At 31.9% G+C, this 13,848-nt stretch overlaps 1 protein-coding gene across 1 annotated transcript in view; it reads left to right on the top strand.

Annotated features, from left to right (window-relative positions):
- LOC127706610 (MAM and LDL-receptor class A domain-containing protein 2-like) overlaps positions 1-13,848 on the top strand; it is a 158,052-nt gene that overhangs the window by 72,708 nt on the left and 71,496 nt on the right. The window contains exons 75-91 of the mRNA XM_052211265.1: positions 178-302; positions 760-844; positions 1,165-1,242; positions 1,739-1,885; positions 2,511-2,671; positions 4,368-4,563; positions 6,176-6,325; positions 6,625-6,864; positions 7,431-7,544; positions 7,891-8,031; positions 8,409-8,665; positions 9,479-9,563; positions 9,803-10,024; positions 10,504-10,860; positions 11,541-11,687; positions 11,997-12,341; positions 13,506-13,649. Coding sequence (XP_052067225.1) covers positions 178-302; positions 760-844; positions 1,165-1,242; positions 1,739-1,885; positions 2,511-2,671; positions 4,368-4,563; positions 6,176-6,325; positions 6,625-6,864; positions 7,431-7,544; positions 7,891-8,031; positions 8,409-8,665; positions 9,479-9,563; positions 9,803-10,024; positions 10,504-10,860; positions 11,541-11,687; positions 11,997-12,341; positions 13,506-13,649 — 2,994 coding nt within the window. The remainder of the gene's footprint in view (positions 1-177; positions 303-759; positions 845-1,164; positions 1,243-1,738; positions 1,886-2,510; positions 2,672-4,367; positions 4,564-6,175; positions 6,326-6,624; positions 6,865-7,430; positions 7,545-7,890; positions 8,032-8,408; positions 8,666-9,478; positions 9,564-9,802; positions 10,025-10,503; positions 10,861-11,540; positions 11,688-11,996; positions 12,342-13,505; positions 13,650-13,848) is intronic.

Genomic DNA, 13,848 nt, shown 5'->3' with positions numbered 1-13,848 from the left:
ATTTCCTGTTGCCAGTGGATATTAGAAAAAGTGGCTTGCAATCAAGCACGCCCACCTTTACATTGGTTGTAAATGGTGGATATGAGATAAAAAGGCTTGCAATCAAACACATTCACATTTACATTGTTTCTGGAATAGCCTTGAGTTCTTGTAAAATAACATTCTCTTTTGTTCCAGGAGCTTTGAATGTGTATGTCAATGATAGTGCTTCCAGAACATGGCTATGGACATTATCTGGTAATCAAGGACAACAGTGGGTACAAGGTCAAGTACCTATCCCCACACAAACATCAGCATATCAGGTAACTTTATCTCAAAAAGAAATTAAGTATGATATTTCCATATGCCTTATCTGAATATGTTTTTTTATCATTTGATTTGGGAAAAAATGTCAGTGAATTAACACATTTCAAGAAGTAACTATTAGATTTCTTATTTCTGAGGTTCTTTGCAGCACTGTATTAACATATATTTATAGATATATTAACATATCGACATCATAAAAATCTCTTTTGTTTTTGAGAACATAAATGTGTCTAGACATCAAAAAAATTTCCTTTTTCTTTATAACAAGTAAGAGAAATGTTGATCTGGTTTTGAAAATTTTTAGATCTAACCCTGTGATTTTATAAGGGGTTGATAATTTTGTTTTAAGTTTGTACAATTCTTACCATATGATAATTGGATTATTAACAGTAACTCTTTTGAGTCATTCTCCTGTTAGTTGTTAATGTTATGAGTATATCTTTGTTATTGCAGCTAACATTTGAAGGAATAAGAGGCACAAACTACCAAGGTGACATTGCCATTGATGATGTAACAGTCACACAATCATCTTGTGGATGTGAGTAACTGTCTCCATCACAAAAATACATGCTATAAGTTTGAACATTTTCCTTCATCATAGTAAATATTAAGAATTTCAAATGTGATTAAATGGGAAAAAGTAGACGTGTACTAAGTTTTGAATCAATATATAGTGGAAGAAATCCAGATAGCAATACTTTTGATATAATTGCTGTGACATACAACAATTTTACAGGAGAAACTTAATGAAGTAACTGTCAGATTTTGAATAAGAGCTTCAAAAAAAGAATAACTGTTTCAAAGTCAAAGAAAAAGCAACAAAATTAACAATAATGTATATGTTTGTTCTGTTTTTAGATAATCCAAGAAATGCCAATCCAAAGATAGCACCAACAACCACACCACTACCAGCATCAACAACTAACCCTCCATTTGGTAAGTAGTATTTATTTCATTTTAAATTGGTTTTATTTTATGCATTTTAGAATTAAAAGTTTGTAATGGTTTATGTTTAAGATGAGAGAAATACATTTCCATGGTTTAGACAAGCAATGATTACAAGAAGCCCTATACTAACATGGTCCAAGGCATAACATTAACAATAATTTAATGCAAGGTATATTGACATCAGATTTTAAATTCTTTAAAAAATATGAAATAAAGTTGTAATTTTAATTGCCTATTACTGTAAATTTAGAAATTATTGCAAGTTTTTCAAATAATGCAAATGAGTGATTATTGCAATAATAAGAACTCACATTCTAAATTTGTTACATATATCTGTATGCAGATTTTCCTGAAATCTCAATGATTAATCTCCCACTGCTGTCCACTTTTCATAAATTGCAATAATAAATGCATGCAATAATATCTGAATTTACAGTAGTTGCTTTTTATTAAAAAAAAAGTAAAAGTAGAAATTTGTTTACAGTATCCCAGTCTGCATATGATTGTAACTTTGAAAATAACCTTTGTACCTGGACCAATTTGAAGGATGATAAATTTGATTGGTCGAGAGCTCAGGGACCAACTGGTTCAGCATTAACAGGACCAACAAATGACCATACTAAAGGAACAGGTATGGTATAATATAGTGGTTCTATTTTCATTGTGTTCAAAATATGAAGCTTTTGTTGTAAGAATAGTTTTGTTTATGAACAATGGGTACAGAAATAACATTATTTTAATATGCAAAAATGAATTTTCAAATAAGAATTAAAATGAAAAAATTTATGCTAATGATAAAGTTTAATTTTGAATGTACAGACTTTTTTTTTTAATTAATTCAAAATCATGAATCCAGTCAAATCTATATTGATATGCATTCACTTACAGATGGTCTAAGCCTGCTACCATTAATATTATTTAGTAAGGAAAATTATAAATGAGATATCCATCTTTTTTTGGCAGCTAGTACTGTGATTCAAATCTCTGTCAAAAATTTGTCAGCTTGCAGTCCAGAGGCCAGCATCTTTTAATGGTCTTTTAAATTTGTGAAAATTATAATGAAATAGGCTTAGGTACATACCATGTTACTCTTTGGCCTGAGAAAATTTTGGATGCTATTTTCAGTTGTCTTCTCTAAGATTTGGTATGCCTATAATTGCATCGACATTCAATTGTTTTTCATTACAACGAAGCTCTATCATTTGTTTATTCCCACTCCCCCCAAAAAAATACTAACATTTATTGATAATTCATAGGTCAGGGATGGTACATGTATATTGAAGCATCAGCCCCAAGAAGATATAATGACAGTGCCCATCTGGCATCAGCCAATGTTCCAGCCAATCAGCAGCAGTGTTTACAGTTCTGGTATCACATGTATGGACCAAACATCAACATGCTCAATGTCTATATCAAGGTAAGGGTATTGGGGTATTATAACAAGCCATAATTTCCATAAAAGATAAAAAAAAAAAACAATGGAAACTTGCACTTCATTTTTGTCGAGCCTTCGACTTTAGTCGAAAAAGCGAGACATAGCGATCCTACATTCCGTCGGCGTCGTCGTCGTCGTCGTCGTCGGCGGCGTCCACAAATATTCACTCTGTGGTTAAAGTTTTTGAAATTTTAATAACTTTCTTAAACTACCTTGGATTTCTACCAAACTTGGACAGAAGCTTGTTTATGATCATAAGATAGTATCCAGAAGTAAATTTTGTAAAAATAAAATTCCATTTTTTCCGTATTTTACTTATAAATGGACTTAGTTTTTCTGCCGGGAAATATTACATTCACTCTGTGGTTAAAGTTTTTAAAATTTTAATAACTTTCTTAAACTATCCTGGGTTTCTACCAAACTTGGACAGAAGCTTGTTTATGATCATAAGATAGTATCCAGAAGGAAATTTTGTAAAATAATAAATCCATTTTTTCCGTATTTTACTTTTAAATGGACTTAGATTTTCTGCCAGGAAACAACACATTCACTCTGTGGTTAAAGTTTTTAAAATTTTAATAACTTTCTTATACTATTTTGGATTTGTACCAAACTTGGACAGAAGCATGTTTATGATCAAAAGCTAGTATCTAGAAGGAAATTTTGTAAAATAATAAATCCATTTTTTCCGTATTTTACTTTTAAATGGACTTAGATTTCCTGTCAGGAAACAACACATTCACTCTGTGGTTAAAGTTTTTTAAATTTTAATAACTTTCTTATACTATTTTGGATTTGCACCAAACTTTAACAGAAGCTTGTTTATGATCAAATGCTAGTATCTAGAAGGAAATTTTGTTTTCTTCAAGTTAACATTACATTCAGTCTACAGATAAAGTTTTTAAACATTTATTAGATTCATACACTATCCTGGATTTTTACCAAACTTGGACAGAAAGTTCTTACAATCAAAAGATAGTATCAAGAGGAATATTTTTATTGATTTACTTCCTCATTTTTGTTGAGCCTGCGATTAACAGAAAAAGTAGGCGAGACACTGGGTTCCGCGGAACCCTTACGAATTTTTAGACCTATCTTGGCTCAGTCAAATTTTGTAATAAATTTATAACAAAATAAGGGAACCAGGGTTATAGGTAAAATTTATAGATACATGGGGGATCTGTTACAGTAGTCAACATCCTTTTAGAATTAATGACATTTCCTTACTTTCTGTGCTGTTTCATTCATTTATGGTCTTAAGATTATTCAGAATTTTCATATGAAATCTTTCAAAAAAGGAAGAATACATTCCATTTTAAGTTGACCATGAAAGATTCCTTATAATAAAAACTGATTTCAATATGATAGGTGCCAAGAGGAAATGTCAAAGGGTAACATCGCCCTTAAAATGAGTTTTTAGACCATTTGAAAACCACGGAAATCTTCTAGTTATTGGTAAATACTAGATTATTTTAACCCTCAAACTTTTCAAGATGAAGTTTGGTTAATTGATATATTGATTATTAGTTCAAAGGATTGTTGTTGTGATGGAATTTAGGTAATTTCTTTTAACCATTGGAATTGCATGTTTCTATCATGACTAGACATAGAATTCCCAACTTCCTGTATATTAAGAAATGACATCTTGATAGCTTACAATCCCATATCATATTTTTAGATTGGAAGTAATTATGGCAATGCTCTATGGACAAGACAAGGTACTCAGGGTAACAGTTGGAAACAAGGACAGGTTCAGGTACCAGCACAGACATCTCAGTACCAGGTCGTGTTTGAAGGACTTGTAGGAAGAAGTTACCGTGGTGATGTAGCTATTGATGATGTCAAAATGATAGCAGGAACATGTCAGGCAGCAGGTATGGTCCAAAAAATGAAGAATGTATTGGGAGGATGTATAATAATAAAATTTCTGTTATGTCCCCCTAAAAAATGACTTTATTTATGATTTTTCGGTAGGTTTTTTTCTGCATTTTTTTTATTATTATTTGTTGAGTTCTGATTTAAGTGGATTTTTGGGGTATAGGTAGACCGTGATTTTAAATATTCAACATAATACAATGATTCTCATTTAAATGATGATTGTTGTAAGCCCAAAACTTTGTGTTCACACCTTAAATCAATGATTTTTATGCCCCTGCTACGCTTGAGGGGGCATTTAGTGTTACCCAAGGATCTGGAAATTTTTTCACACAATTTCGGTCATTTTGAGATGATTGAAAAGTTGGTGCCCCTTTCAAATTGTCGATGTCAAACTAGATTCATAGCATCAACGAACTTGTATTGATGTTTCATCGCATTTACTAAGTAAATTTCTTACCATTTTTCTAAAAACCTTCAAGAACAGTTTAGGGAAGGCAACAGTTTAAAATTGAAATAATTTTAATGACTCAAAATGGTTAATTCTCAGACATTGCTTACGTTTCTTTCGATTTGACAAAATTAAAACCGGAAGTTTTGCGATAATATTAAAGATCCAATAATTCCGGATTCAATTCCAGGATTCGTTTTGTTTATCAAATTGACAGGAAATCACCGGCTTCTTTTTATTTTATGACCTTTAAAAGTGTTTGAATATATCAGATTATAGTTGCACTCGTTTATTTTGGCATGAAATCAATTTGCATTTTACGATTAAATAATTAATTTGCTGAAGACAATTTCACACATGCGTATTACATAGTAAATAAAACACATGTGTTACTCATGAAAAAATACTTTTTTCTACGTCAATTAAAGTAAGGTTTATTTTTAAATCAGAATTGATGATTGTCTTTGCTGAAAGTAATTAAATAATGAATACACTTGTCAGGGAATTTTAATTTCTTAAAGATATTATTCTGAGCTTGTGATCAATGTGACCAATTGTCAGGTGTGAATTAAAACCACAGGTAAAAGTGATTAGCGTTCATTAGCCAATGTTTCCCGGAGGCATTGATATAGATATTAGGAGGGCCCTCAGGATTATCAAACTACTGAAGTGGCAGTTTTATTACAGGAAAGGGATTATAAACAAAAACAAGTGATCACAAGTGGAAAATGGCGATTAAGAAACCCGATTTCAAACATTAAGTCAATGAAATGACCGAAATTATTTCTGTTAAAAAAATAAAATTTGTCCTAAATCCCAATTACTCGTTTAGGACATATAGCTTTCATCTTAGGACATGACTGGCAAATATGACCATTTCCGGACCCTTGGTGTTACCCTTGTGCATCATTATGTCCCAAAATTAGTTTCCGTTCTCTATCTTTAGTTTGCCTCAACCAAATGTTATGAAACTTATACATAATGCTTATTACCACAAAACACAGATCAATTTCGAATTTTGGTTGCGTCACTTTTAACGTTCTTGAGGTATGTATGTCCCTTTATAACGTTATATGCAAGCAGGGGGCATCATCTGTGTCTCATGGACACATTCTCCATTTATTTAAAAATAGTTTACAAGTAATGTATTTATTTTTTAGGTGGTCTAGCTTGTAACTTTGAAGGTTCATCTCTTTGTGCTGGATGGACCCAGGATAAGACAGATGTATTTGACTGGACACAACAGAAGGGTAGTACAGGCTCAACAAATACTGGACCCAAATTTGACCACACTTTTGGAACATCTGCAGGTCAGGATTTTGTTTTATTTTGTATAATACAGAGACAAACTTTGAAAATATTGTTTCAAAAATCATGTTAACTTTATTGTATTTATTATCTTTCATGTTTTCAGGTAAAATATACATCAGAAGTTCAAAAATGTTTGTGTACAGAAAATGCTTCTTTTTATTAGAAAGTTTGCCCAAATTATCCTTGTTTACTCTTATAAAACTCTGATAGATAACAAAATCTAAAGGTTTTCTTTAAATTGACCAATCAAATAGTAACAAAGTAATGAAAAACTAAAAGATTCTTATTTATTTTTCAGGAAAATATGTGTATATAGAGACAAGTGCTCCTCGTGTGTCAGGTGACAAAGCCAGGTTAATCAGTCCACAAGTGACCTTCACGCAACCTACATGTTTACAATTCTACTATCACATGTATGGACAAAATATTGGTACATTGAATATTTATCTAAAGACTGGTTCAACATTACCTATAAATGCTGTATGGAGCAAGTCACTTAATCAGGGGAACACCTGGATCAAAGGACAAGTAACTATACAGTCACCACAAGCTTTCAATGTAAGTTTCTTCAACAATCAAAGTTATTCTGTTTTTTTAATTAATTAATGTGAGTATTCATAATATTACAAAATAGAAATAGGGGGGTAAATGTCAGTTGTCTGTCCTTTATCCGGGTCAACTCACTTCCCAGAACCTACCTCCTGTATTTAGTGTTGATATGTTCTTATTATGCAGGGGCGGTTCCAACCATATGTCCCCATACAAAAGTATTGATCATCAAAATAAAAGGGGGATTCCAACCCCCGGAACCCCCCCTGGATCTGCCACTGTCATGAATATCTATGAAATATTTGCCAATGGACATTAAGCAAACAACAATAAATCAATTAATCAGCATCCCAACAACGCATGGTAACCCAGAATGAAAATCTAGTGGTTAATATCATACAAGATTTCATTCTGAAGAAACAACTGTTAAACTAATGGATAGATTTAAAATGTGCCACTATTGAATATTTGATTATGAAAAGCAAGATTATTTTTTTTAGTTTATTAAAAAATTCTTCAATACTTACATGACATTCATTGGTCTTTCTTTCTACTCATCATTTTATACTATTGAACAGGTTGTGTTCGAGGGTATCCGTAGAAATGGTGTACAGGGTGATATTGCATTAGATGATATTAGCACTATAGCGGGAGCTTGTCCTATCACAGGTAAGCCATTCTGGTCTTTATTAGCAGCAGATAGGGAGCAATTATTGCATTACAAACAACACAATACCAATAATTCCTTCCAATACATTTTATTAATTTATAAATTTACAAGTTTAAACGTCTTTATGAAGTCTATGTTATTCATGACCTAAATTGGAATTCAATATCTCCTCAAATGCCGGGATTCCTCATTTGACATTCTTAATTTTTGTTAAAATTCATCAGGAAATGTAACATTAGTTTAATCCTGTCTATTCACACACCAACACTTTTGTGAGACCCTCAGTAATGTCAGCTCTTACATTTAAAACTTAAGAGTGACAAAGTTGTATTTTTCTCATATCAGGGGACTGTGATTTTGAGAGTGGACTTTGTACTTGGACTAATGTTCATGCAGGAGATAACTTTGACTGGATCCTTGGGAAAGGCAGAACATCTAGTACTCTCACAGGACCTAGTGCAGATCATACAAAGGGAACCAGTGCAGGTAAAAAAATTGTTTCTTTAGAAAATACTCTCAAGACCTAATACAGACTATAAAAATGGAACCACCACATGTTAAAAAGGATCTGTTTCTTTAGAAATACTCAAAGGACTCAGTTAATATCATATTAAGGGAACCAGAGCGTTTCAAAAAAATTGTTTCTTCACTCACAGGACATAAAAGAGATCATATAAACAGGACCAACTCACTCAGGTAACAATTGTTATGTTTGAAATTTGGCAGAAATTATTCATTTGAAAAGTAAGCAAATGTTTATCCAAACTCTCAAGTATCTGACATTTTGAATATTTTTGTATATTTTGAAAGTATGAATTTTTTCCACAACATGTTAAAACTTTTTTTTGTTGTTGTATTCACAGGTCAGTATATATTTATTGAGGCATCTAACCCTAGACGTCCAGGTGACAGGGCACAACTTCGTAGTCAGTTGTTTAATCCTTCATCAGCTAGATGTATAAACTTCTGGTACAACATGTATGGTCCCAACACTGGAAACCTCAGAGTATGGATACAGCCACAGAATGGTTCTAATTTCAAAGTGTGGGATCTACAAGGTGACAAAGGGGCTACATGGCTTCAAGGAAGGACCACATTCTCCAGCAAAGTACCATTCTATGTATGTTCATTTATCTTTTAATACTTTGCAGTTGATTAAAATACTGTAAATTCAGAATTTATTGCCTGCGATTATTATTGCGATGTTCAAAGAATAGACAAAAATTCAAGATTAATTATTGCGATTTCTGGAAAATCTGCATAGAGATATATGTATGAGATATCAGAATGCAAGTTCTTATTATTCTTATTATTCTTCCCCAGTTGCATTATTTGTATTAATAAAGACCTCACAATAATATCTTAATATACAATATCATGGATTGACTTTAGTTAGTGTTGGTGTAATAGTAATTGTGCTTTTAGGAAAAACTGCTTTTTAGGGTCTTCATTTTGATGGTTTATCACATGATCTTTTTATGAAAAAAATCAATCAATAAACCTTTTTCAAAAAGACCGAAAACGTGTGCTTTGTTTCAGAACATTAAAATCTGAATGCTGAATTATTGATAGATATTTTTTGCTTGAACTTGAAAGAATGAATGTACTTTATATCATGAAAATTATCATTCTGGGACATTTGGATATAAATTTTTGGTCTAATTGTTTATAAAAAAAGACATTAATTGCTTACAATATTGAATATGATGGAAAATAAAGGATATGGTGTATCAATTCCTTTCTCAAAATCCTTACTACCACTTGACAAAGCTAAAGGCAATGGAAAAAGGCTTTAAGTTCTGTTCCTTATCTTAAAATCATAGGTGTGCCTTCAAATGCGCTCACATCTCACTGGAAATTTAAGATGGCCCTGAGCACTGGTCTGAACAGAATTCTTTGCTTGATATTGACCACATTTTGTTTTATATTTCAGTTGATAATTGAAGCAGTTAGAGGAAATGGTTACAAAGGAGACATAGCTGTGGATGACATCACTTTAACCAATACAGGCTGTCCTAGTAAGTTGTTTTATCTTAAAATATATGTAGAAAGTAGCTTTTACATGCAGTACACAAGAAAACAGAACATTAGTGGTAACTTTTGTCGAGCTCAATATTTTCGTAACTTTAATCATAATAAGTAATATACAGTTAAATTGTACAAAAACAACACTGTTTGCTTATTTTTTGCCATTTCTATGGGATAACAACTAGTGTGAAAGTGAACTTAATGATATTATACATTCTTTGTTTAATAGCTCTGCCACCAGAGGCGTCCTCATACGTACCAACAACACCTGTACCATCCTCCACTGTAATGACCACCCCAGGGATTGCTACACCTTATGATTGTAACTTTGAGAGTGGAGGAATTTGTAGATGGACCCAAGACAAGACTGACATATTTGATTGGACATTTAGTAGTGGTCCAACTGGCACAGGAAAAACTGGTCCTACCAATGATCACACTTTCCAGAATGGTAAGTTATGAATGATACAATGAAATAAAAGTCTGGTAGTAATGAAGTAACCAAGTCAAATATTAAAGAGTCTGCAGTTCTGATATAACCAATAGAACACACTTTAAACTCTGAAATTAATGTGTGCATTTATTATTGCTTATCACTGATTACTTGTTATAAAGCCAGATCTAATTAATGAGATTGCCAAACTTTTGTTAAGGAAAATCGCTATTGACCCATTTTTTGCAATATTAAAAACATTGTTATAATTTTATTAAGTTACAGTAACTGACAGTTACAAGATTACTAACTAATTATTTTTGTAACTGCTGATGCTTGACAGATTTTAAAAATGTTTGAGTGTCTTTTATCATTGAATATGGCAGCTTCAATAATTCACATCCATATATACTTAATTTAATTGAAAAATATTGTACTGTTGTTTATGTATCTCATATCTCTCAACTATATAACTTATCTGTTTTGATTTCTTTCAGGAACAGGTCACTACATTTTCATAGAGAGTTCTTCACCCAGACGACCCAATGATACTGCCAGAATTATCTCCCTTAATATTAATCCAACCAGGGGAGCTTGTGTAACCTTCTGGTACCATATGTATGGTGCTCACATCAACACACTTAATTTGTACACAAAACAGAATGGACAACTGGGTTCTTCAATCTGGACACACACTGGTACACTTGGTAACCGTTGGAACAAGGCACAAGTCAATATTGTCAGTCAGACTCCATTCCAGATGGTATTTGAAGGAGTTAGGGGTACCAGTTATCAGGGAGATATTGGATTGGATGATATTTCATACTCATTCTCACCCTGCTCTGCAACAACATGTAAGAACTTTATTATGTTTAGGTCAGGGGGTCAGTTATATTTACAGTAAATTAAATGCCACTTTGAAATTTAAGAACGGGTTCAAATATTCCTTTATGTAGTACACATCTATCAAGGAAAAGTGTATTACAAAACATATTATCTTTATGTCTGTCTATCTGGGTCTATTCTCATTTTCTACAGAACATATTCTTGTGAAAAATAAATTATACTGCACAATAATATCATGACTATTTTTAAAAAAATGCCCATTTTGTTCATATATTGATATATACTAGAGTTTGTTATGACTGGTTAAAATGAAAAATATCTGAAACTACTGGTACTATTAAAGAAAATTGGATCTTTATTCCTATTAAGATGCATACTGATATACATTGTACTACTTACCTGCTGGTTCAAGATTTAATCGAAGAAAAATGAATTTTTCAAAGTCATGTTTTAAAATTTCTTCTAACAAGTTACATTCTGGTTTTTTTAACAATCACATTATCAATTATGGTACATTAAAGAGTTATGGGAAACTTTTTATCAACAAGTCATCATTTGCTCCATGTGATGCATTGGTTCATTTTAACATACATTTCAAAATATTACCTAGAATGGATGTAAAAATAAAAAAAATATTTGAATTGAATAGATATAGTAATAATTGTTTCTAATTTTGTTTTTGCTTCAGCGTCCTCCACGTGTAACTTTGAAAATATCAAGATCTGTGGGTATAAACAGTCTACAGTGGACACTTTTGATTGGACTAGGTCTGCTGGTCGTACAGGAAGTAGAGGAACTGGTCCCTCCTCTGATCATACTTATGGAACCAATGCTGGTAAAACTTTATACCTGTTTGTGGAATTCCAGTTTCAGATTTTCAACATTTGTGCTATAGTCAAGTTTTTTTGTCAATTTTCCCTCCTAAATCAAAATAGATTTAATTTTCAAAACACTGCAATTCATGTGTAATTTATTGTGTGCTAGTTTTAGAGTTAAATAGAAGAAAAGTTATTTCCAAGTAAAAAACAATTATTTATCACATTAATGAATATTGAACCAAAATATAACAGTCTTTCAAAGGCTTGATTGAAATATGAATCTTATGCAAGTTACAATTCATTTATTTCTTGTTTTCCTCTTACAGGACATTACATGTATACAGAAGCTAGTGCACCAAGACGTCCAGGAGACAAAGCTGTTCTAATGAGTGCAAGATATCCCATAACATCTGGATCCTGTCTGTCATTCTATTATCACATGTACGGAACTCGTATGGGAACATTTAATGTATACATTCAGCAACTGTTTTCAACAAAGAAAATTTTTACCAAAACTGGTAACCAAGGCAACAAATGGATTCTGGGACAAGCTACATTACAGTCAACAACTAACTTTACCTTGTTATTTGAGGGAGTCATGGGAGCCGGTTACGACAGTGATATAGCTATTGATGATGTATCTATTTCAAGTGGAGGCTGTTCTCTGCCAGGTAATGTAGAATACAATTCGTTGTTAAAGAATATAATGTGTTCTGGGTAATATTTTCAAAAGCGTACACAAAAGCATCATGATTGGCCAACAACCTCCTAATGGAAATTCAACCAATGAGATGACAATATTTTCATTTCGGGTATGAAATAGGATATTACCCATAGTCCTTTAGAGTCTGTAGCAGTGAATTGTCAGACAGCGACATTGATACATACATACATGATGCAATAAAAATTGTTATATTTTCAAAGAATGTAAATTTCTGTACTGTGGATTCATTATTATTCGTTGGATACCAATTTTCGTGGATTTCGTGGGTACAGGTGAACCACGAATTTAGATGTTCAACGAATTGTAAATTTTCTATAGGCTTGTATGCAACATTGGGCAAAACCACGAAATCAAATATCTACGAAAATACAGGCATTCCTCAATCCACGAAAATTGGTACCCACGAACATAAATGAATCCACAGTATGTTTCTATTTTAAGAATTTTTTTTCATTTCTTGGGTATGGCATTCTATCAGTCATCTAATGATTTATAATTTAATTATTACTTATTGTGTTGATATCTGTTAAAATTAATACCTTAATCCATAGTGTCACAAAATGTCCTTGTAAGGATTTTGGCATCACTCAACCCATAAGATTTCTGTCATAGAAAATACATTGAATTTGAAATAACAAAAAAAAACAAAAAAAACTATAAGTCAGTAGGAGGCTTGATAGACCCTTTCCTGTTATCATGTTAAACAGAAGCCATAGTATACTGTACAATCTATACTGTAGTTGAGAGAGAAAACACTGGAACTGAAAAGGCCAGTGAACAAATGTCTGAAAATGGTTTTTACACCAAAATAATTATTCAAATGTAATAAAGAAGTTCATAACACATTTGAATCTTAGGTTTTTAGTTTTGTAATATCAGTGTGAAAAAAATATGCATGTTAATCAAATAATATTTTACACATTGTTTTGTTTTTATTTTGCATATGTTTATATATATAAGAAGGTTTCACCTTTGACTTTTGCTCATTGTGGATTAAATGGAGTGAGCTATTTGTTAGAATTAAGAACCAAGCCTTTGCTCTAGTTTTATTTCTCATCTATATATACAATATACAGTATTGAGTAAACAGACCAATTTATTTTTCTTTCAGGAAATTGTGACTTTGAAAAAGGTTTTTGTTCTTGGAATAATATAAAAGGAGACCAGTTTGATTGGTTGGTTGGAACAGGAAAGACCGCCTCACGATATACAGGACCAACGGGTGATCATACAGTTAATGATGGTTCTGGATCAGGTATGATAGCCAAGTTTTATGTCATATAATTGATTTTTTTATTGATTTTATTTCTGATGAGATTAACAAAAACTGGAGAAATTTGGTTGATTTGGGTAAAGATTTTAACCACTGTTCATACTAGTTATATCTTATTGATGTATCAGGACTTTTTTTATCAGAAAATTTATTTATTTTTTTATAATTGTTTTGTAATACT

Source organism: Mytilus californianus, unplaced genomic scaffold, assembly GCF_021869535.1.
Source record: "Mytilus californianus isolate M0D057914Y unplaced genomic scaffold, xbMytCali1.0.p SCAF_6, whole genome shotgun sequence".
Lineage (NCBI taxonomy): Eukaryota > Metazoa > Mollusca > Bivalvia > Mytilida > Mytilidae > Mytilus > Mytilus californianus.
The sequence above is the reverse complement of the archived record's forward strand: the minus strand, read 5'-3'. Positions and strand labels throughout refer to the sequence as shown.